The following is a 23,143-nucleotide window of genomic DNA, read 5'->3' on the forward strand; positions in this document are numbered from 1 at the left end:
TGTATGATGTGTCACCGATTTGATGTTAATACTTGATTCGGCGTGGCGTGATCGTTACTCAAAAGTCGTCGCTATATCCCACTTCTCTAAATAAAGCTACTATAGATATCTGCGCATGTCCATACATCTTGTCAGCTGATATTTATGTCGCAGCCAGACGACTAATTTCCCAATCCTGAATGCTGCATACCTATTCCATAAAAATGAGAAACGTTATTTGACACCAGCCCAGGATCTCTTTGCCGCTCCCAACGTCCCAACGTCACCACTGTCGCCATGCATCCCGGCCTCATTGACACCGATATGCTTGCTGATGGATACTTTCCGACGCTTGAAACTCGAAACGCCGGAGCTGATCGGCGGCCTGAAGGGGGAATTAGGAATAGATAAATGTATTTCAGTGAGCCGGTTGAGTTTACAAGAGGAGGATTCTGGGCCTCCCCATTCAGTATTGCATAATTTGGCCACGCTCGCTCGTGCTTCAGGGTCTTTCTAGTCCGCTTGGGCGCTTGGGAAGGAGTATCTTTGCAGCATTGATCCGACCTCGTTGATAAACGGCATCTCAAACTGTTCGGCAACTTTACTAAGCAGGTTTGGACGACTCTGCAGCGCACAGTACACGATACCCAAAGGAGCCAAAATGACCATAACATCGCTGAGCTTTTCAGTCCTCATGCAGTGGTAAAGATAAGGGAAGATGTTGGCAGCTTCCAGCGCGGGCTGCAGCGTGAACACAACCGGATCCGGTTGGAGGAGAGGAGACTGAGGATTCGCTCTTGTCATGTTCATGATGTAGTCCATTTCGACTATGGAAGTAGGCCCTGTCCAGCGTCTACCGTCCTGTATCGCGTCTCGAAGTTGTGACAGATAGAGAAGCGCGGCATTGTATGTGAAGATTTCGGTTGCTTGCTTGAGGTTGTAGAAAGCCAGCGTTTCTGCAACGCCATTCTTTGAGCCCGTCGTGTTAGTCGAAGTCCCGGTGGCCAGGCGGGGATTCGCCTCATCCCACTTGCGACGCCAGATGCGCAGTTGATTGGAAAGTCGGGCGATTTGGCACATTGGTGAAGGGTGGGAGTCGGACACGATGTTTGGCGGAGAGGAGAAGCAATCTTCTGCCTGGCCTGGTATATCGCACAGGATGTCCAAGAGCTCATCTGATGAGTCTTTGCCGCAGAGTTCAAACGGTATCGTCTTCCATTCAGGCTCTTCGAGAAAGCATCGTCTCCGCAGCGCAAAGGACTTGCAGACTAGAATCCCCCGGCTTCGTCGAAAAGCGGTCAGCAGTGGCTCCTGCTGAAAGTGCCTTGGACCACAGCGCTTCAGAATCTGTATGACACCATCGTGATGCTTCATATAAGGGTTATCATCGAGTGCAGTCTGTCAAGGCGGTGTCAGCAGTTCAGTCTATATTCAGAGATAACGATTCTGCCTCAGGTATTTACCGCTATCAGGCCCAAGATTAGGACGGCGCTCGTCGTCCTTCCTATCTCTTGTTTGTCGTCACTCTCAAGAATCGTCTTCACCGCGTGAAGACTTTTCCCGTAGAGTATTCTCCCGTCCGTCTCCAACTTCTTCTCGTGCTTGTTCACACCAAAATACGCGTAAGCAAGCGCCAAGCTACAGTTGTAGTCCAGCGGCCCTAGCGCATCTTGTTTGGTCAGTGAGATCATTGGCCTCCAGCAATGAGCCCAGCTGCAGTTCTCAAAGAGATAGGTGAAACATATGTGGTCCTTGAAAGCTACAAGGCTCAGCTGGCGTGACGGATCAGGGTTGAAGTGCGGGATTCTGGCCAGTCGATGTCTTCCCGGCCCCTCCATCACGATACTCATATTCTGCATCCGCAGGGGCAGATCGTAACCCTTGCATCTGTACCCGGCCTTGATGCATCTCTGGCACGCCGGAGTTCCTTTGTCTATAGGAAACAAAACCTCGAGTCAATAAGTGTCCGGTCAACGAAAACTATCTCGTAAAGTGTCGGGGGACTTGCCACATTTGACCCTTCTCTTCCGACATGTCTGACAGTAGCCACTGGTTGGTGGAGCTCCCATAATGGTCCGAGGTGAAACTAGATGAGAGCAATGCACCTCGAGGGAACTTTCCCAAGCGGTGGTCTGTGATATTAATAATAATGAGAACAACTGATTTGTGGAAAGGCGGCTGGAGGCTTTTAATTTACTCCTTACTAGGCATGTAAGCACCTTGATATTGATGTAGGTACACGTAGTTTAGGTAGTTGTAATTCCGATCCATCATCTTCAATGTTATTTAAGTTCAGAGCAACTAACTGTAAGGGGGCTTATTAGCTGAGGCATTACCAATCAGTAATAAGAGCGCTACTTTAGCTCGCATGCATCTTGACGAAACTTTCCTAAACGGGCAGATTACCTGACTAGGTCACTCGCGATTTAGCGCTCCGAGATCACTCCATGTCAACGGCATATACATGTATATACGTGCATATATAAGTGTATATATATCTGTATCAAAGTTCCCGACTGCCTGATGCTATCAATATCAACTCTCAAGGTAATTACTTTACTCATTAGCTAAGATACAACCAGAGAGTGTTCTAATTTGACTCCCATCACCATCACACCATGCGGTCCAGAATGTTTGGCAGGCCATTCGTCTCACTAGCCTTTGTCACAGTTGCAGCAGCTCTTACAAGCTGGGACGACTGGAATCACGGTCGCGTGACGCTGCAGGATGTGAGCATCCATTTTCGCTATGCTGGATCAGGTCCCCCATTGCTTCTGGTCCACGGGAACCCTCAATTCAGCCTCACCTGGCGCGAAGTTGGACCGTTGCTCGCCGAGAACTTCACGGTCATCGCCCCAGATAATCGCGGCGCCGGAGACTCTTCGATCCCACCGGATGGCAACTACAGCTCTTCGGTATCGGCAGACGACCTCAAGGGCGTGCTGGATTCTCTCAACATCACCTCCGCCTATGTCTTCTCCCACGATAAGGGCGTCGGCGCGGCCACTGCCCTGGCCATCAAGTATCCGTCGCTCGTGAAGAAGCTCGGCGTCAGCGAATATGCATTGCCAGGCTACGGATACGAGACAGCGGCCAATCCCGCGCCCTACTGGGACTTGTACGGAAACTCTCAACTGGCATTCTTCCAGGTTCAGGACCTTGCCGAGTTTCTTATATCCGGCAAAGAAAAGCTGTTTATAGAGTGGTATTTTTACCACGGGAGCTATTCAGGCGCGTCGTCTATTCCCGAGGACATCGTCAACCAATACACGTCGTCAATCGCCAAGCCTGGTTTCTTGCGCGCTATGCTGGGACCCTTCACTTCCCAGACAGTGGCTGCGGACAATGCCTTCTTCAAAAGTTCTTTTGGGAAGAAGAAGCTCAGCATGCCCTTGCTAGCGTTGGGAGGGGAAGCTTCTTTTGGAATTCCCTCGGTTCTCCAGCAGATCTTTAGCCCAGCATCTGACAATCTGGAGGTTGATGTTGTACCCAAAGCAGGACACTGGATTGGTGCGTATTGCATGGGGCTTGACCCCCTTTCCTCCCCTAACCCCCCAGACTCTTGTTTGTATTCGTGAAACTAATCGTAATGTAGCCGACGAGAATCCTAAATGGTTAGCGACAAGAATCAACAAGTTTTTCTCAGAAGGCTCCAGCCGGTTGCCTGCCACGGATTTGTCATGGTTCGAAAACAAGGTGACGCTCTCGGTAGGATATTTTGGAACTTATCATAATCTTGCACTTGGCTCTCAAGAGTGATTGCTTGTCTCCCAGGGAGAGGAAAGTAAGAGATAGATAGATTCCATAGTATACGTATCTAGATACCTCCTGAGCACATCCAAATGTTGCTTAAACCTAGTATTAGTGTCTGTTGATTGCGACCTGCGCATGCAAAAAGTGGTAATGGAAGTTGTTTTATCAAGGGATTTTAATCGATTATAAAGACGAGATAGTTATACAATAGCTACATACATCTGCTCAGCCAATATTCACGTCGCCTCCAACTGAGAAAGTTCCAGCTCCCGTGTGCTGAATACCTGATCCAGAAAAATGAGAAGTCTTATTTAGTACCGGCCTATCGTCTCTTGTCAAAGGAAAAGACGAAGCCGCCGCCGCCGACACATTCTCATTAGGTTGTAGATATGAAAGCAGCTCTTTTGTGCAAGCAGCCGCCGTCGCAGCCGCGTAACATTGCCACTTATCATTCTTGTGGGAATCCGCATAATCCGAGATGCCACGGATGACAAGACAGGAATACTCCGTCATCAGTCCCGCTGCCTCCATCTCGAAGCAGAGCACATCCTCGAAATAACTTGCGGTATTGCTACTGCTGCTCCGCATGACCGTGTCTCCAGAGGCAATCAGTCCATAGTGTATCTCAGGCCCAGGAAACCGGCGGACACTTCTGGTAACAACTCTCTCACGGTCGCATCGGTCACAATTAGGTTGGTTAAATTCATGAGAATACCCTTTCGTACACAAGATGTCGCTTTTGGTGGAAGGTTGCTGATAGTAGTCGGATAGGCGTGGCCCTTTCTGCAGCATCTGAGAGATGAATTCCTCGATTTTGCTGTCACTAACAAGATGATCAGAGCGCATAGCCTCGACTGCGCTCCGTAACAACGGCGGAGGAGGCTGCAGAAACCCTTTGAGAACGAAGCCGTAATCTGTCTTCTTCCCCAGATCATACTACACCACGCCACCATATTGTCCGCTAGGCATGCTCACAACCACATCACCCAGACGGATATCATGCTTCTTACTCGGCACTCCTCCACCTATTCCCACGAGAAATCTTAATGTTATAGCAGGAAATGTTCGCGCCAAATTGGTTGCCACAGTTGCTGCAGATCCTTTTCCTTGATTCCCAGGGAGACATGCAAGTACAATTTTGTTTCCGTATAATTCGCCTAAAACATAAGTATTGTTATCGCCTTCTTTTCTCTGCAGGCGAGGGTGCTCTCTATCCAGCATGTAACGAAAAGCGCTCATTTCGAAGCTCATGGCGCATATCACCGCAACAGTATAGCTTTCGTAAGTCATTCTGTCTCTTGTTTCTTGTTCCATAGTCGTATCTGGTTATTCTGAGGCTATTGAGAATGATAGAGTGTCCTGAGATCAAGATGTATCCGAGAGGTGTTCAGGACCAGACCAATTCATAAAGCGACATCCATTGTCGTGCAGAATCCACCGGCAGCCTGATTCTTGGGAATCAGTAACATGCGGGGTCTCATTAATATTATATTGGAGGGTATGAATTGGGCTCAATGCAGCCCATCGCCGCCAATATTTTTGCTGCCTAATTACAAGCAATCCTTCATCCACCGCTCCTCCAATGAAAGTCAAGTCTGTGCATGAATATAGGGAAAACAAGGCGAAGATGGCCATGGGCTGGAAACCTTCAGATTTTGTCAACTCTTATGCCCCTGTTCACTTGAGTATGTACATGTAGTTTAAATGTCGGCTTCTGTTAGTTTGTTCATGGGGTCATCAGAGAGCCTACAGTTGCCTACGGGTCAGGTGGATGTGTCGAGTCAAAGATGGGAGAGAACCTGGCTATTATAAGCCGAAGTTCAACTAACAGCTAGTTGTAGATATTTTTCGCAACTACCGACAGGTTTCGGTACACAAAGTCAAGTTAAATCACTCCACCTTGAATTGTAAGACACATGCAATGTCGAGCGAAGTTGCATGAAGTAATTACACAACTATTAGCCAGCTCTCAGCTAAAGTAGATCAGCGCTACAACCCCTGTAATATTGACCCCTGTTCAACAATGATAACAAGAAAATAGGGACGGGAGTCTTCGAATGGCATTTCCTAAAGCCAATACCTACCAGCTGTTACAAGTACCGTTGTCCAGTCATCAAATATTCCATCAAAATGAGCGCATTCAGAGACAACCAACAGACCTAGTCTCCATACAGCATTTCGATTCGACAACACCATGGAAATTAGTCGTGATGCACGACTCTATTTACAAACTCCATCAACCTCTAGTTCGTCTCAGCTCGAGCCACCCCCAGTTACTCAAAGCAGCAGCTGGGTTAGCTATCAAAGAGCTTAGCGTCTCCATCTCGACTTTGCCCCTTCAAAACACAGCCCTATATCGCAATAGGTAGCCCTTTTAGGCAACGCTAGGACCTCACATCGTGAAATGTTTCCAGATCGGTCAATGTCAGCTTCAGTGGCTGATGCTGATCACGGACCCTTCAATTACATTTCACTGAGATTCTAGGCGTTAGTTACGTAGTCTAGTTGTTGTAAACCTAGTTGAAAGAAGCAGTTTTCATGCAAACAAATTAATGCGGTTGAGTGCCAGCCCGAAGATGGGCTGGTGTAGTTCAGGGGTCAAAGAGTAATAGCTCAACCTCTATATAGAGCACGCAGCATCTCAACAATAGGTGAATGAGAAAGCTGTTACTCCCGTCTCCATCTCTTCATTATCATTCACTTATACGAACGAGTCGAGTCATAAGTTATCACAATGCTTCACTCGACCACTCTAGCAAGTCTTTTGCTCGTCGCAGATCTCATCTCTGCAGCTTCTCACCCTCTACCCCCAACTGTCCATCTCTCCTCAGGCACAATCTTGGGAAACACATGCAAACACACTCCAGTCAAACAATTTCAAGGCGTTCCATACGCTCATCCACCCGTCGGCCATCGAAGGTTTATGCCCCCAGAACTATTCAACGGTCGATACCCAAACGGATACTTAGATGCGACAAAACCACCACCCGCATGTATCCAATGGGGATCCGCATTCGACGTGACAGACACTCCCCTATCAGAAGACTGGTAAGCCATCATCGAATTTTTACAGCATGACAAAACATACCATGCCAATACTAATCCCAAACCTCTAGTTTATACCTCGATGTCTACGTCCCTCCACACGCAACGTTCAAATCATCTCTCCCCGTCAAAGTCTTCGCCTACGGCGGCGGCAACGACGGAGGAGCCATCACTTACCCTCTCTACGACTCCTGTAACCTAGCCACAGACGCCATCGTAGTCAAATTCAACTACCGATTAGGTCCTCTCGGCTTCCTAGCACTACCAGACGCCGGTATCAGGGGTAACATGGCTATCCAGGACTATCTCGCTGCTCTCACTTGGGTGAAACACAACATCAAAGCCTTCGGGGGTGACTCGACCAAAGTGATGCTCTTCGGCCAGAGTGCCGGCGCAGATGATACATTTGTGGTCTCGACACTACCCGAGGCAAAGCATTTGATCTCTGCTGCGGTGATGGAGTCTGGAGGAGGCCAAGATGTAGCTCCTTACAAGACAGCCACGTATACGGGGAAAAGTTACGCAAAGACGCTCAACTGCCGTTCAGACGATGTAAGTCCACACCCTTCTCTCAATATGAAGCCCTTCAAACTGACAATGCCACCTGTTTAGCTGTGCTGTTTACAATCCAAGTCTGTCAAAGACCTTATCAAGGCTCACTCTCAAACCCCCGCGCTTCTCGATCCAACCACCAACGGCGGCCTCCTCGCCACCGTCTTGGGTATCGATCTTCCCAACATCACATCTCTCGACTCCTCCGTCCTCGACGGCGAAATCATCAAGCATCAACCTCTATCAGTCGGCTCCCAAGTACCCATCATCATCGGTCAAAGTAAGTCAACAGACAACCCCTTAAACAAGACAAAACACAAAAATACTAACATCACCAAACAGACGAACTAGACAGCAGCCTCCTCACCCTCCCCGTCTACTTCTCCTCCTCATCCAACGTCCTCGCAGAATCCAACTACACAGACTTCCTCTCCCAATGGGGCCCCTCCTCCTCCTCCATCTCCAAAGCATACCCCCTATCCCTCTTCAACACCACAGGCTCAACCTCCTTCGCCGTCGTCGCCGCAATCACGCACATCACCACAGTCTCCAGCTTCAACTGTCCCGCTTACAAAGCCCTCCGCGCCGCTAAAGCCCCAGCCTACGCATACCGCTTCAACCGCACCCTCTCTTGTCCCTGGCTCGACGAAGACGGCCAGCCTTTCCCTTCGGCAGATCTCGCCCCGTTCTTTGGAAGCACGCATACGGCTGAACTACCCTTTGTCTTTGGAATTATGAATAACCAGCCTTTTGGAAATGGTACGTGTAGTGCGTCGAAGCAGGATCGTAGGATAAGCGCTTCGATGATTGCGGCATGGACAGCATTGGCCGAACGAGGAGATCCAGAGACGAAGAGTCTGAAATGGCCTCGCTTTGATGCGCACACAAACCAAGGAGTGTACATTCAGGACAGCATTGCACCAGCCGAGTTGGATTTTACAGAGTGCGAGTTTTGGGATCAAATTTGGGCGTCCATGGGTGGTGTTAACTTTAGCGCAACAGCGTGATCAATGAGAAGATGGTTACAGGATGTAAGAGTAAATGAAGAGTTTGAGAGGTAATCTTAATAGTTATAGAGCAAGTATTAATACCCACTCATTCATTGGTGATTGAAGCGCATCTATATATATGTACATGTTCAAAAGACAGTCGTAAAGCAGCTGATCCTGTCGAATAAGCCACTCTACATGACGTCGGGTATCTACATGGCCCCATTCATATTCTCCTCTTATATCGAACCTCGATCCAAGAATCGAAACAAAAAGGCCGCCGATTCTACACACGTTTCTTTAAAGCAGCGACACTCGCATTCTATGCGTGAGGGTCTGGTAGCCAAAGAACCAAATCTTGATCTGCTGTCGCGAAAAAGTTGAACCGCGGGTTGAAAGCCAGCACCGCTGCCTCTCTCTTATCAGGCAGCGTCCATGTTGGATCCAGCACTTTGTTCTCTGCCGGCTGCTTCAGTGTGTCCCAAACCAGCACGTCCTGTTTAGCTCCACCACTGAGCACATATCGTCCATCTGGTGCGAAGCAGCAGTCGCCGCTGCTTTCGAATGCTCCAGGATCGGTTGGAGCCGGGGCGGCGCCGTTTGCGGCAAGGTTCTCGCCCGGAGCAAGCCGACGCGTCCCACCCGCGGGCCGTCGAAGATAGGCTTTCAGATTGCCCTGGAAAGCATCGAGAAGGAAGTGTCCTCGTCCTTTTGTTCCCACAAGGATAGTTTTGCCATCGTTGGAAAACTCGAGCTTGGTCCACCCCTTTACAAGACACTGAGAATCGACTCCACGACACTGCTCCACGATATCAATGGTGGTAAACGGCGCCTTGTCGTAGTTTCTAACGTCGTACAATAGGACAGAGCCGCTGCTGGGGCACGCAACAGCAAAGACTGTCCCGGAAGGATCATAGGCGGCAAGGTACGGCGATCGGAGGAAGAGCTGGCCCTGCCAATGTTTCGTCTGTGTGTCCCAAAGCCGGACGGTGTTGTCTTGTGAACAGGATATGAAGTTGTCGCTACCGGGATGTACGGCAAGTGCTGTGACTGCGGCATCGTGGCCTTCAAAGTAGCGAATGAAGGAGTTGTCGTGAGTAGCGAGGTATCGGATGGCGTCTAGAGAGTGATTAGATGCGAACAGGGCCAGGATGATGGTAGGGATTGCTATTACGGTTCTGTTTGGTACTGCCGTATATTATGCTGGACCTCGTATGTGTAAATTTTGCCAGCTTGACACCATATTTCTTACTGAGCAGGCTCTTATCATGTCGTCCCTCTCGGACGTTGTAGATCTGGATTGTCTCATCGCTGGCCGAGGTCATGAGCAGCTCGCCGTCGTCATCGTAGTCAATTGAGAGCACCCGAGGCTGAGGCCGTCCATCCTTGATATCATCGCGACGTAGAAGCTAAAAATGAAGAGCCAATTCACGTCAGCACTGGTTGTTTGGCGATACAGCGGTAGCAAAACAAACGGACCTTTGTCGGACGGAAGCTGGCCACGACGTCGCTGAGATTTGACACGGGCGCGCTGGCGGCCAGATTCCTCGAGATGCTGAGGGCTGGAGAGCCATTTGAGCTGGCGGGCAGATCGAGGTCCATGGGCGTGGAAGCCATTTTGTTTTGTCGCCGAATCAGCGGAGCTTTGAAGCTGAAGCCACGCTGCGATGACGCGGTGCGTCTTCCGACCGAGGCCACAGAGGCCGCTGTAGCGACGCAGGTGCTCTTTTAGCGGTCGGAAAGAGGAATTGCAGCAATAAAGTGCGATTTCGAGGTTTGGCGGTGACGAATTGAGTGGCGGGTGGAGGAGAAGATTGGATGTAGCTGTGATTGTGTGAGTGTGTTGGAGGTGTGAAATTGCGACGGTGCTTTTGCTAGAGCTTTTGCTAGAGCGACGACGTCACGCTTCTGGGGTATTTTTTTTCGCGTGGCCGATTTCGACGCCAAAGCACGTGCCGCTCAACGGTGAGAGAGAAGCACGGGAAGATGGACATACAGTACAGAATGCTGACAGTTGAGCTCATGTAAGTTTTACTTATCGTTTAACATTATCTTAAAGTAATTATTACATAACTGATATGAATGAATCTGTTTATCATGGTTTAGTTGGCCATCATCACAGTAAATACCTGGCTACATCAAGCTTCAGCACCATTGAGGAGCATCCCCGTATAAGTCCTTCACACTCACACATATGAGTATATCATCGCCTTTTCTAAATAACCGCACATAGGGCTCAGTATAAATATTTCTTTATCAACATCAGTTTTTAGAAGAAAGAAGTAACATTGATATGTATATAAAAACTATGAACCTGTAGATGAAATTGTTTCCGCCATATCTACTACGGCGCCACCATAGTCGCTGTGCTGATGACCGCCGCGACCTATTATATACAGATATCTATTCTAGTAAAAACAAAGTGAAACGTTTTGCAAACTGAAATCTCATTCTTTTCCCTCTTCTATATCCCTTGACGAACACGCCGCCTCCACATCCTGCGCGCTCACCTGCGTAAACGCCCTCTCCACCATGATCCCTCCCACCTTCATCCCATCCATCTCAACCGCATCGCTCGGCGGTCCCTGCGCAGACACCTCCGTAACGGTGCGGTTCGTTTCGCCCGTAAAAGCATCGCTGTGATTCAGCTTGGCCCAGTCGTGATGCTGCACCTCGCCCTTGCCCTTGGAACCCCCGTGCCGATCGGAGCTGACGCCCGTTGCGGCGCTCCGGGACTGCGTCACCGTCCACTGCGTCACGTTCCGGACACCGGCTCGGAGGAATTCGCTGATGATGACGAGATGCCGGTATATTGGGGGGAAGTTTGCGCATAGAATGGCACAGCAGGGCTCCCAGGCCGATAGGATTCCCAGAGACGCCTCGTTCCCTATGGTAATACCGTTGGTTAGGCTCTGGACATCATTTTGCCCCTTACACGGCTGGTTGGCAATGAGAAGGTGTAGAGATCAAGACTTACATGTAAAATCAGCAGACGCGACTCCAAATACAAACGATAGCCTCGCCGCGCTAATCGCACATACTACCAGTCCAACTCCAAACATGAGGCACAGGATGATCCTCTTTTCCTTGGCCGCCTGAAGTCCCAGTATCACGGGGATCGGCATCAAGAACACCCACAAGTCGATTACCATGTTCGTCACGTTGGTAAAATACGTAAAGGCCTCCTTGTTGATGCATTTTCCCTTTGCCTCACCCCACCATGCCTTGATGGGCCGACAGCCAAAGCCCAGCGTCACCTCCATGACGATGACCCAGACGATCACGAAGCAGGCAGTGCCGAGGACTATGAGTCTGAATTTGCGAGTAACAAAGATGCGGTAATATAGGGCCAAGATGGAAAGCTTTGTGAAGGCGATGGCAATGTCGTAGAAGTGACTAAAGATGTAGTCGCCCTGTTGGGTAGATGAAGTGATGGTTGTCAGTAGCAATTTTCTTTTAATATCAGCACAAGAGAGCTAAGAGGCCTTACCTTGAGAAACTGTTGTACTTGGTGCTTTGATAGAGCCTCTATATGACGTCCAAGTCCATTCGGCGGTCCTACATAGTAAGATCAGTCCCCGTGCTCTTACAGGCCATAGCATCACTTTCAACTTACCATATACAATCCCAAGCACGCACACAGTCATCGCCACCAACTTCAAAACCCTCGTTAGCTCTCTTCATGATTTCAATGACATCTTGAAGCCATACCGTCGCAAAAAGCATGAGATAGTCATCAAATGAAAACCAAAATCCCGACTGTGCAGATGCTGACGCCCATAGCCGCCACCCAGTGCTGAGCGCCTCGAGCGCAATGGGAATCGCATACATGGTCGTGACCAAGCCCGTCTTGGACTCGGCCAAGTATTCCGGACTCAGAGTCGAATTCGTCGCCATCTTGAGCGTTTATTTTTCTTTTTCTTTTCTCTTGTTCCTGCGTTGTACGACGCTGTGTCGTCGTTCAAGAGTTGACAGCTCGGGAGCATAAGCAGCCACTGCCCCACGCAGTGACATATATACTGTTATATATATAAATATTCAGAGCAGCATTCTTCAAATGCCTTGCTATCTGAAGGAAATCCTCGCCATACGGGTTGCGTGGGGGATATCTAATCGGTTGGTCGACAGCTCGTAACAGTAGCAGCACCAACCAGCCGGCTGGCTGCGTCACTGACACAATGTCATGCTCACAAAGAGTCAAGCACGCATGATAATATCGATGGAAAAGCTCTGTGAAAAGGAGTGAGAGATGCGCGAGCGAATAGAGACAGAAAAGATACGGAGAGAAAAGAAGAAAAAGAAAAGAAAAGCAAGGCGATGCGCAAGGCTGCAGTAGGCCACTCTTTACATCAACGGAAATGTAGTTAAGCATCATTGTATGGCTGACTTATTATGCAGCACACATGCGATATCACCCTCCCAGATCAAAATCCACCACTCTCTGCTCTGTATAAGCCCGTACAGATACATGATGCTCGTTGCCAGCCCACTCAGCGGTACCACCACCCAAGGGGATCCTCTTTGCTCCTCACGTATCGATCCGTCCACTTAGATGCCGCCATACTGGTATGGAGGATGCCCAACGAATACCAGTTTGGCAAGGCTCTGCTGCAGCATAAGCCAGAGCAAGGCGATGGAAGAATTCGAGAAATGACAAAAGAAGATGTACGTCGAATCAGCAGTTTACTGTTAAATCGGCACGATGGGTGGGGGGCAAATTGATCCAACACCACCAGGCGTCACATCAAGTTGCATACAGTAACTGTGCCTATGGTCACCAGATCCGCTCCTCACCATTTGATTCCCTACTCAATCTGTAACGTCAATGCGCCTAATCTTAATTGCAGACACCACGGCGATCATAGATTGGAATTTAAGTCACATATGCTGAAGCAAACAATGTGTGTAAGAAGTTGTAACTGGACTCGGGAGCTTCGTGCTACGTAAATGGATGCAAGGATACAAGGATGCAGGCGATCATACGGCATTGAGCATGGTAGGGCAAGTCTCGATACCTTGGATCATTCTCCGTGCTTCTTCTACCATTTTCAGGTCTAACCCTTCTTCTAATCGGTGTATGTCAGAACATAGCATCGAAAAAAAGAAGCAAAAGAGAAGCGACAGAGAAGAATCAAGCATGTCTCTTCCTTGGCTCTACACACCCACTCATTCATACATACAATAACACTGGTGCGTTGCATTATCGTCTTTTACCACACCATAGGTGCCATTCTATCCAGCACGCAGCCGGCAACCTTGAGAAGCCAACAACCAGCTGCAACCACCACAGATGGGCAGCCAACCAACTAACCAAACAAACATGTATACCAGTAGATCGATAAGAACATTGAAGACAGAAAGCCACCCTCTTTGTAAGAAGCCTGTGTATCATCTATTACTACAGAATGCCCCGGAAGTGTGGGACAGAACGATAATCCTGGGCATCCATGCATGTAAGACGACTCCCAAGCCAGACTAGCCAGAGTCGATAATACGACGTCAAGTTCAATAAAGTGTGCATGTGTGTTATCGAGTAGGATGAGTACCGGTACAAGCCCTTACAAGGTCGGATTTCGCCTCGCACAAAGCACATGTAGGATCCCATATGAATCGCCACGCTATTTGCACGTTTGTGTGCATGCGTCCATGGTAGGTTGTTCAGCTGCGGAATGCCTACATGTACAGATCCTGCTACTATTGGTCTTCTGAGCTTCTGAGACGATATCTCGTGAATCCGATTTGTGACCGAGGGGAAATGAACAAATCTCAGCCAATCCATTTTCAAGATGTCTCAGTCGCCCTTTCAACCACACACACCAGCTGACTGGGCCCTGAAGTGCGCTGCCCTGAATCAGTCATGCTTCTCTGGACAAGAGACTCCATCATCTGCACTCTTAAATGTAACAGGCAACATCACCGATTCAAATCCCTGTCCTGTGTCCGCCATCCATTTGAGGGTGTTAAAGCTTCGGCCCCCTGCAGAATCCAGAGATTAGAGATCCAGAATCTTTCCCACTCCACCATCGGAACAGAGGCACAGGGATTAGCATCGACATTTCCAATGTCACGGTAACAACACGAAAACTAGCACATCACATGTAGCCGCAAGCATCCGCATTTTCAGCTTCCTTCTTGACCTGTGCCGTGCCGAAATGAAACATGTGCATAAAACCACATGGATGCGTCCAACATCCAACACAGCATCCAACAGCAAGCCTCAGGCATCCCCTATTCTATGCATCCAATTTAATCTTCGGCTGCTTTCGCGCAACTCGTTTTCATATTGTTAAACAGCGTGATACCGCGGTACTTGGTGCTACAGTGCATGTAGTGTATCAGCATTTATGGGCGCATCGTTTAGAGTTTACAACGTGCCGTGCCGTTAGATAATACAGATTTAACAAAACTCAATGCTCTGTGTGTGAGCACATCTGCCAGCTGGCGAACCACTCGATGAAGACCGTCTGAGGCCGTCTCTGTGTCTCTTTCTTTCTCTTAACCCTGCATGTTTTTGAAAATTTCTTCTTCTTCTCTCATTCTTAATTTCTTGAGTAGATAGCCATTTGTCGAGAAAAACCTCACCATGATGAGGCTCATCAGCTTCGTCTTACTCGCCTTGGTCACAGTCTCAGAACAAGCAGTGCCAAAACCTGCGCCTCGCCCTCGAGTTGACTTGGGGTACGCCGTCTACGAGGGTCTCTACAACGCCACTACCGACCTGAACATATGGAAAAGGTACGGATCAAGCTCTCTCTCTACACATGAGTAAAACAAGAACAAAAAGACTCACTACTCCATAGCATCCGGTACGCTGCTCCCCCAGTAGGCAGACTGCGATGGCAAGCTCCCCAAGAGCCCCCAAAGGCTACGACCCCAAATCGCGTCATTCAAGCCGTAGATCAGCCTCCCTGGTGCCCTCAGTCGGGGGCCTTTGGCGTGCCTTTGATATACGGTTTCAACTCCAATCCCGGCAATGAAGACTGTCTATATCTCAACGTCTACGCTCCGCCACAAGCTGAGAATCTACCAGTCCTTGTTTGGATCCGTAAGCATGAAAGCATCACAAGAGTCACACATTGAACGAAGCTGACTCTGAACAAACCACAAAGATGGCGGGGGTTACTCCGTCTTCGCCGCCACCTACGACCCCAGCTCCATGATGAACACAAACAACAACAGCTTCATCGTCGTCGAGATCCAGTATCGCCTCGGCGCATTCGGCCAGTTAGCTTCAGCCGAAGTTCACAAGCACGGCAAGCTCAACGCCGGACTCTTGGATCAGCGCTTCGCCCTCGAATGGGTTCAGAAGCACATCTCCAGGTTTGGCGGCGATCCAACACGCGTGACGCTGGGTGGTGAATCATCTGGTGCGGGATCTGTCATGTATCAGTCATTGGCGTATGGAGGTAAAGAATCTGGACTCTTCAACAACGTACGTGTTTCTAAAAACCCCCAACTCTTACTTATGACGATAGCTCATTACTGATGCTTTCCAGCTCATCTTGGCGAGCAACTATGTCCCTCCCATTTATCCCTTCGACAGCAATATTTCCACAGGTCACTACAACGACTTTGCCGAAGCCGCTGGCTGTGGAAAGAATTCGGCTGCTGTGAAGCGACACTCGGGCGTATTCCACTGCCTTGTCGCCGCAGATACAGATACCCTTCAAAATGCCAGTGGCCTCGTATCGACCTCCAAGGGTTACTTTGGAAGCTTCGCCTGGCTCCCAGTCATCGACGATGACATGATCCGACAACGACCCTCGGAACAGCTTCAATGCGGCAAAGTCAGCGGCAAGCTTGCTTTAATAGGAGTACGATGAGACCCTTTTCTATGATACTTAGGTGCCGCGTTTCCATGCTAATGCTCGACAGACCAATGCAGATGAGGGCGTTCCCCTGACGAATCCCAACATCACAACCAAGCAGCAATTCGACGCCTTCATCTCCTCCACCCTCCCTCACCTAACCACCTCCGACATCCTATCCCTCAATCGCATCTACAACACGGCCACCGCCCAGCCAGGCGACAACGAAACTCGCTTCGACACAAACGGCGACGCCGGCCCTACGGCAAACACCGTCTCGGGCATGGCCACGGGCATCCAGCAGACGGCCTTCAACGTCGCCGCTGAATCCATCTTCCAGTGCCCGTCCCAGTGGGTCGCCGAAGCCTTCAGCTCGCCGACCTCTGGCCGCCGCGCGTACAAGTATCAGTACTCGCTCGACCCGGCATATCACGGCGCGGATCTCGGCGCTTACTTTGCCAGCAGCGGCTTTCCCAATCCCAGCTTCCGGCACAGCTTTCACAGGATATGGGGCAATTTCATCGTCAGCGGGAGTCCTGTCATTTCTGTCGACGACGCAACTGCTGGAGCGGAGAATGCTACGGTGCCTGTTGATGCGAAGCACCCGGGGATGATATCGTGGCCGCAGTATAGCGAGCAGAACCCAACGTTTATGAATCTCAATACAACTGGCGGGGAAGTAACACTGCTGACTGTGACGGATGAGCTGAGTTATTATATTCGCCATGGAGATGGCATTGTCAATACGTTTCGCCTAGCTAATGCGAAAACTTGGGAGGGAGGCCGTGGCGAGAGATGTGCATTCTGGCGGGCTGTTGCGCCAAGAGTACCAAATTAAGTGACGATCAGACTTTCTTTTCCATATCGTTCTTCTATTCTTTAAATAATGGGTTCAACAAGATTAGACGGCGGGATTTGGCCGATATCATTTTGCCCGTATATATCATCGGAATTACATGCACTTACATACCAAGTAGCGAGGCGTCATGGTGGGATGAGTAATAGCATGGCAATGGCCTCGTAATCCGATTACTCGGTACTATTCCCCTTGCTCTCCATAAAATACAATTCATGAAAAAAGACAAGCTTATAGATAAGCTGCCGTTAGATCTTCTGACGCTCCCTCTCGTTTACTCGCGGCACTCGGGAGTGGGAATGCCCTCAGCAATACACACACACATAGCCATCGGCCACCGAGATCCGCCCAGCTTCAACGTCCAGTTGTTCGGCTTTTTGTCACTGCAGCAATACTATATGAAAGCTGCAATACACTGACTGACGGCATATTCCCCCTTTGCATACTCTTTCTGCAAGTTTACCGATAAACCGCTACCCCATCCAGCCCAGCGGCTTTCATCGGCGCAACCGTAAGTCAAGTCCGCTACCAGGAAGAAACAATGTCTTAGCACACATAATTATCCGACCAGCCCTCACTTTAAAACCCCACGAAACTTATCATCGAATCAAAGCGACGCTGAATAATCGCGGGAGATTGCGGGGAGTGGAGGGCCGCAAGGATCCAATCTAAGATACTATTCTACTCTATCCTCGTACTGTTCAAGCCTTTCTTCGCCCCCCATGCGGAAAACGCTCTGCATCCCATCCCAGCCTGTCAAAAAAAGCCAATCTTGGGCGATTTGCACTCGGCCGCGTTACGGCATCGGTCAGACCGGTGGCGCCTTTTTAAGCCCTTTATCTCGTATAGGAAAATGGCGACGAGATGGAATTGAAGATAAAGATAGAAAAGGAAAAAGATAGGCCTAGATGATGAATAAGAAGAGTTCGGAGTCCGTCCTCCGCCATCCGCATCTCAGTCTCATCACTCCTCCTGTCGTCAAAATAAAACAGCCGCGACAGTACAGTAATATTTCCTTCGGCTTTTTCATCCCTTCGGCGTCAGCTTACCTGATATCCTTTCCTCTTCATTTTCCTCAATTGGTCCCTGAACCGCCTAGATTCCCCAACCGGCGCCAAACTCAACTTTCCCCAGGTCTTCCGAATCTCCGTTCTTCGGCCACTGTGGCTCTCGGGACCCTTTTTTTTTTTCCTAACACCCTCCTCTTCCCACGACACAATTAGGCTTACGGCTTCAATTGCGGCCCCCTCATTAAAAACTAAGCATTTACTTAAGTACAGCGAGATAATTCGTTTTCTACTCCACCTGCGGGATCCCGGTCGGGTTGCGTTGCAAAGCTGTTGCCATTGCTAGCCGGGCCGCCGTCATCGGGTCTCGTTCGCACCAAAAATCGAAATCCGTTCCTGCAGCTCCCCAACACCCTTCTTTTTTTCTTTTAACCCGCATCGTTTAGGCTCTACATCTTTTTCCTTTCTACCTGTTACTGTTGGTGTTTTTCTTTATTCTTTTGTAATACTGTAACACAGGCGGTAAAAGAAACAGAGGCCTCGCAAGCTGTGCGAAAGGCGACAGCGCCAATGTCCACCACAATCGGGTACGTTACATCTTTTGCGACTTGACTCTTACTTACACAACTCGTCCACGCGACTCAACTTCAACTTCACAACTAACACTCTCTCTTTGTCCAGCGGTTTCGCCGCAGGCGCTCTGGCGGCGTGCGGCGCCGTCACCGTCACCCACCCAGCCGAAGTCCTCAAGATCCGCCAACAACTCCAAGGCGAGCTGCAGACAAAGGGCGCCCAGCCCCAGTACTACCGCGGCCCGATCCACGGCATCAGCGTCATCGTCAAGAACGAAGGCATCCGCGGCATCTACCGCGGCCTCGGCGCCGCCTACATCTACCAGGTGCTGCTCAACGGCTGCCGCCTGGGATTCTACGAGCCCATGCGCAAGGGCATGTCGCGCCTCTTCCTCCGCGACGAAAACGCCCAGAACCTCGCCATCAACGTCCTCTGCGGCGCCTCGTCCGGCATCATCGGCGCCGCTGCGGGGAGCCCCTTCTTCCTCGTAAAGACCCGCCTGCAGAGTTATTCGCCCGTCCGGCCCGTGGGGACGCAGCACAACTACCGCAATGCCTGGGATGGGCTGAGGCAGATCTACAAGAGCGAGGGCTTCTTCGGCCTGTACCGGGGCATCACCGCCGCCATGGTGCGGACTGGTTTCGGTAGCTCCGTCCAGCTGCCCACGTATTTCCTGGCCAAGAGACAGCTGGTCAAGCACGCCGGCATGGAGGAGGGCCCGGCGCTGCATCTGGCCAGCTCTTCAGTCAGCGGCTTCGTCGTCTGCTGCGTCATGCATCCCCCTGGTGAGTACATCTACTTGTCCTTACCCATTTCTCTCTTCTTCTTTTGTCTGTCCAAGTCCTTTGCAGCTAACATATATATCCCACGCAGACACAATCATGTCCCGTCTGTACAACCAGCACGGCAACCTCTACAGCGGCATCTTCGACTGTCTCGGAAAGACGATCCGAACGGAGGGCATCTTCGCCATCTACAAGGGCTTCATCCCCCATCTGGCCCGCATCCTGCCACACACCATCTTGACCCTCTCCCTGGCCGAACAAACCGCCAAGCTGGTGAGAAAGGTTGAGAACCGCATCCTGCCTATGCTAGGCTACGACGAGGAAGAGCGCATCTAAATTCAAGGAAGAGCGCCTCTAAATCCGAGAGGCCCTGGCGTCACAAACAAAGTTCAGGGGGTTTGCTTTTGGTTTCCCCCCACTGTGCCGGTCCTGTTATTTTTTTTTTTTTTAACAACAGGCTTGTTATTTCATCACGCATACCATACAGTCACTGGTAGTACTATACTTTTTACTACTTAGTACCTAGTAGTATATGACTTGTATGCTGTACATCTTTCAGGAGCGACTGCTCTGGTTTATAGATCACAAGGAGTATTTTTTCAGGGTGTCTCCTACAACTTGGAAAGAGAGGGGGGGGGCAATAAGGCATTGGGCGGAATAATGGAAAAGCTCAAGGCGGCATGATTTTTGCACTGGAGTTGGTAGTCTTCATGAATAGATCTGAGCGCACCGACGCTGCTGAAATTTATATTCTTTTTTTATATTCTAAACTTCATCTATTCTTGATTCCTCCGCCTTGTTTTGTTTCATTCGTCGTTACTTCGAATTCTATTCTTTTCCTTCTTTCGAGCCCCCTTTGTTTCGAGATTAACACCACTATCCACCCATGGAGCGCTTGCATCCGTAACACAGCTTCCCCGTATCAGGGTTCACGGCATCTTCTGTCAAGTCATCCCCCAGCTCACCAGCCCACGTCGAATCGCCCTCCTGGTCCAGGGTTATGCCGCATAGGCGACAATAGTGCTCTGTAACAAGCCGGTCTAGCTTACCCGCCGTGCGGACGACATTGGTCACAATGCCCGAATAAGGCCCCTCCACGCCATCGAAATACCGAGCCATGACCTCCTCGATGCTCTGGTCCTTGTGAGACACAACACTGGACGATGCTCCATCAGCAGAAGGGATTAGCTCTTGCACGGCGGGTGTCGTGCCAAGATATGTCATGACTTCGGCTTTGAGAATCTCTCGCAGGGGATAGTAGATGGGAAACTGGATCTTGGCATCTTCTTGGCTTGCTTCCCCGGTACTACTAGCCGGATCTGCACTCGGCCGGTAAGTGCAGACGGTGAACAGTCCGTCGTTGATCTGCCAGGGTACGGCAAAGCCTCTGCCGTTTGCGACCTCGGACAAGGTCAGAGCGGCCAGCGCAGTGGTGCTGTGGCCAAACAGCAAAGCAGAATAAGACCTCTGTATAGCAACATCCAGGAGAAGATGGCGGATAAACAGCCTGAGACTGTCAGCGCGTGAAGTCACAGACGGCAACGAGGAAAAGAAGAGCTGTAGCCGCTCTGCGTCGTTTCCGCCTTCAGGAACGGGTATCGTGGTCCAGTCAATCGTCTTGACACTAAGAACCTTGCTCAGATGCACGCACTCAAACGAGACGTTGGGGAATCTCTCGCGGTACTTGGCGAGAAGTCTCTGTGCAGGGGTATCTTGAGAGTCAATGCGGGCGGAGAGGTCTGTGTCGATATGGACGATGAGAGGCTCAAAGGGCGATGATCCCTTTCTTGATGCATGATACTGGGCGGTCTTGTCAAGGATCTGAGTGAGAACGGTTGATGAGGGTCCAAAGGAAAGGCCGGCGACATATCTCCGGGGTTCGGGCTTTGTAGAAGTTCTGGTTTCTCGTTGGAGAACGGTGAATCTTTTGACAGCCTTGGAGTCGACATAGTCGATGAAGCAATCCCTGCATTACGTGTATAAGTAAAGGGTGTATATGAGTTGTTGTCATGAGGGGGGTGAGTCATGCATACTGGCAGGTTGCAACATTGCGCAGTTCAAATGCGGCATCTGGCTTCTTGCAGCGCATGCATGGCCGGCTGGGGGGTTGTGATCCCGCCATTATGGGGAGCTTGTGAAATAGAGGAGAGTAAAGCGTGTGGAGGAGTTTGGGTGTGGGTGGCTGCAGACTCGCTCAAGAGAGTGTTACAAGAGAAGAGCGCTTCTGAAAATAAATGATGGCTCTTTGTCGACCGGCTGAGTTGTTGCAGCTACAAGGTTGGTATGCGGTTCTAGTATGTAGAGAATGGGATGAGCTGCAAGTACTCGTATATCCAATTTTGCATGCAGACAGTGTAACATGTGGCGAGATTTTTTTTGCAGTCAACGCTGCCAAGGCGAGGGTCACTAACTAAACCTGAGAGCGACTGAGGTAAGCAGAATTGATGCTGTTCATTGCTGCACTTAATGTTCTCTTTCCATGTTACACTCTCAACCCCCAACTCCCATCACTAATTAATTCAATTCTATTTATTCTTTTAAATCCCACTATTTCCATTTTTCCTGAATCATTCTCCCTTTATTCGTCTTCTTGTTTCACCTCTTGTGAAAACTCCCAACTCAGCATGGCGTTGCCGGGTAGCAGCAAGTAGCAGCAACACGCTTCATTTCGGTCCCCCTGTCGGTAATTGCCTGTCCAACCATCTACCGAGACGAATCATGCACCCATAGCGCATTGATTCTAGCGCTCGCTTCGGGTGCCCCCATGCCTTGTTTCTGTGGGCTTTGCATTCAATGCATTGGCCCGGCGCAACATTTCAAGTTCCATGTTGCATGTTGCATGTTGCATATCGCGGCTAGCAACTCTAATAGCTGTACTTACTCCGTACTGAAAGTCAAGATAGACTCAAAGTCGGAGCGGAAACATTTCAGTTGGCCCTTTGCTCCGATCCGATCCAGCCACAATCGAGGACAGAGTTTCGGCGTTGCGTGTCTTTCCAGAGGCGCAGCCCTTCGAGTCTCGCAAGCCTCGTTCCAGCGCTCTCGAGCCTAAAACTGCCGCCGTGGACAGCGCTTGTTGGCAGCCCTGTGACGTCAAAAAGGCCGCGTATCCTTGGCCACCGTGTGGCGCTGTTGATCATAAATCCAACTTTGAATCCAGTATTCATCACAGTGAAATCCAATGGACCAACATCAACTCCCAAACAACAACCGCCAACGCATCGAGTGTCTGCATACTAAAACAAAAAAGGCGCCCACCAACCAGGCCAGGCCCTGTTTCTTGTTTCATCCGTCCATCCCCTTTTACCTCAATCGCTGATCTCGTCGCCCGTCCGCATTAGCCAATCACTGGCCCCCTGATCCCTGTGCGTTTGCGGCAAGGCGAGAGTCATTCATCGCTTCGACTCGACACGGCGCCTCAGAAGCTGAAACCGCAACGAACCTCCTTCAGCATTGCATTGAGCACTAGACGCCTGCATTCCCCAAAGCATCAATGCTTCTATTTCCATCGCCCACGCGCTTAAGTCCTGGGGAAAGACGTCGCTTTCGCTCTCAGTTGCAGTGCTCGTACTTACTTATTTCCTGTAACCGTCGCTGTCAGCCTCACTTCTAGGCTTCCTCTTTTTGCGCTGCCCACCATTTGATCGCAAGGCTTACAACCAAGTACGAATACGGCATCTCCAGGTGCTCGAATCACCCGACCCTACAACACCTGTCCTGTCCTTGCGGTTCCATCTGGCCGCGGCCACCTTTTGCTATTTTTCTACTTTTGGTGCTTCGCCTCCCTCTTCAACGG

At 50.1% G+C, this 23,143-nt stretch overlaps 10 protein-coding genes across 10 annotated transcripts; 4 read left to right on the forward strand and 6 right to left on the reverse strand.

Moving 5' to 3' along the window:
• Positions 1–335: 335 nt before the first annotated feature.
• Positions 336–2,244, reverse strand: M431DRAFT_546205 (hypothetical protein). Its single transcript, XM_024921204.1, has 3 exons — positions 1,961–2,244; positions 1,443–1,912; positions 336–1,377 (listed from the first exon to the last, which is right to left on the reverse strand). Exons 1-3 carry the CDS (start codon positions 2,046–2,048, stop codon positions 493–495), a joined length of 1,443 nt encoding a protein of 480 aa, XP_024768546.1. The 5' UTR covers positions 2,049–2,244; the 3' UTR covers positions 336–492.
• Positions 2,245–2,609: 365 nt separating this feature from the next.
• Positions 2,610–3,812, forward strand: M431DRAFT_535296 (hypothetical protein; the record flags this gene model as incomplete). The annotated part of the gene is made up of 2 exons (XM_024920952.1): positions 2,610–3,489; positions 3,575–3,812. 2 exons carry the CDS (start codon positions 2,610–2,612, stop codon positions 3,736–3,738), a joined length of 1,044 nt encoding a protein of 347 aa, XP_024768547.1. The 3' UTR covers positions 3,739–3,812.
• Positions 3,813–3,896: 84 nt separating this feature from the next.
• M431DRAFT_546207 (hypothetical protein) lies at positions 3,897–5,025 on the reverse strand. Its single transcript, XM_024921205.1, has one exon. The coding sequence runs from the start codon at positions 4,576–4,578 to the stop codon at positions 3,958–3,960; it is 621 nt and encodes a 206-aa protein (XP_024768548.1). The 5' UTR covers positions 4,579–5,025; the 3' UTR covers positions 3,897–3,957.
• M431DRAFT_487315 (hypothetical protein) lies at positions 4,669–5,022 on the reverse strand (the record flags this gene model as incomplete). Its single annotated transcript, XM_024916461.1, has 1 exon — positions 4,669–5,022. The coding sequence occupies one exon, from the start codon at positions 5,020–5,022 to the stop codon at positions 4,669–4,671; it is 354 nt and encodes a 117-aa protein (XP_024768549.1).
• A 1,441-nt stretch (positions 5,026–6,466) lies between the features above and the next one.
• On the forward strand, positions 6,467–7,389 carry M431DRAFT_99056 (hypothetical protein; the record flags this gene model as incomplete). The annotated part of the gene is made up of 2 exons (XM_024925108.1): positions 6,467–6,780; positions 6,849–7,389. 2 exons carry the CDS (start codon positions 6,467–6,469, stop codon positions 7,387–7,389), a joined length of 855 nt encoding a protein of 284 aa, XP_024768550.1.
• Positions 7,390–8,640: 1,251 nt separating this feature from the next.
• M431DRAFT_500794 (hypothetical protein) lies at positions 8,641–9,935 on the reverse strand (the record flags this gene model as incomplete). The annotated part of the gene is made up of 3 exons (XM_024917953.1): positions 8,641–9,437; positions 9,493–9,727; positions 9,798–9,935. The coding sequence occupies 3 exons, from the start codon at positions 9,933–9,935 to the stop codon at positions 8,641–8,643; spliced, it is 1,170 nt and encodes a 389-aa protein (XP_024768551.1).
• A 691-nt stretch (positions 9,936–10,626) lies between these two features.
• On the reverse strand, positions 10,627–12,598 carry M431DRAFT_21039 (hypothetical protein). The gene is made up of 5 exons (XM_024913445.1): positions 12,030–12,598; positions 11,935–11,974; positions 11,809–11,876; positions 11,296–11,731; positions 10,627–11,205 (listed from the first exon to the last, which is right to left on the reverse strand). Exons 1-5 carry the CDS (start codon positions 12,213–12,215, stop codon positions 10,766–10,768), a joined length of 1,170 nt encoding a protein of 389 aa, XP_024768552.1. The 5' UTR covers positions 12,216–12,598; the 3' UTR covers positions 10,627–10,765.
• A 1,959-nt stretch (positions 12,599–14,557) lies between these two features.
• M431DRAFT_513394 (hypothetical protein) lies at positions 14,558–17,330 on the forward strand. The gene is made up of 5 exons (XM_024920012.1): positions 14,558–15,053; positions 15,119–15,363; positions 15,428–15,750; positions 15,815–16,132; positions 16,194–17,330. The coding sequence occupies exons 1-5, from the start codon at positions 14,902–14,904 to the stop codon at positions 16,962–16,964; spliced, it is 1,809 nt and encodes a 602-aa protein (XP_024768553.1). The 5' UTR covers positions 14,558–14,901; the 3' UTR covers positions 16,965–17,330.
• A 1,229-nt stretch (positions 17,331–18,559) lies between these two features.
• Positions 18,560–19,683, forward strand: M431DRAFT_10552 (hypothetical protein; the record flags this gene model as incomplete). The annotated part of the gene is made up of 3 exons (XM_024911583.1): positions 18,560–18,576; positions 18,671–19,347; positions 19,436–19,683. 3 exons carry the CDS (start codon positions 18,560–18,562, stop codon positions 19,681–19,683), a joined length of 942 nt encoding a protein of 313 aa, XP_024768554.1.
• A 540-nt stretch (positions 19,684–20,223) lies between these two features.
• M431DRAFT_98795 (hypothetical protein) lies at positions 20,224–21,469 on the reverse strand (the record flags this gene model as incomplete). The annotated part of the gene is made up of 2 exons (XM_024925086.1): positions 20,224–21,271; positions 21,381–21,469. 2 exons carry the CDS (start codon positions 21,467–21,469, stop codon positions 20,224–20,226), a joined length of 1,137 nt encoding a protein of 378 aa, XP_024768555.1.
• Between the last annotated feature and the right edge of the window lie 1,674 nt (positions 21,470–23,143).

This window comes from Trichoderma harzianum, assembly GCF_003025095.1.
Source record: "Trichoderma harzianum CBS 226.95 unplaced genomic scaffold M431scaffold_22, whole genome shotgun sequence".
Classification (NCBI taxonomy): domain Eukaryota; kingdom Fungi; phylum Ascomycota; class Sordariomycetes; order Hypocreales; family Hypocreaceae; genus Trichoderma; species Trichoderma harzianum.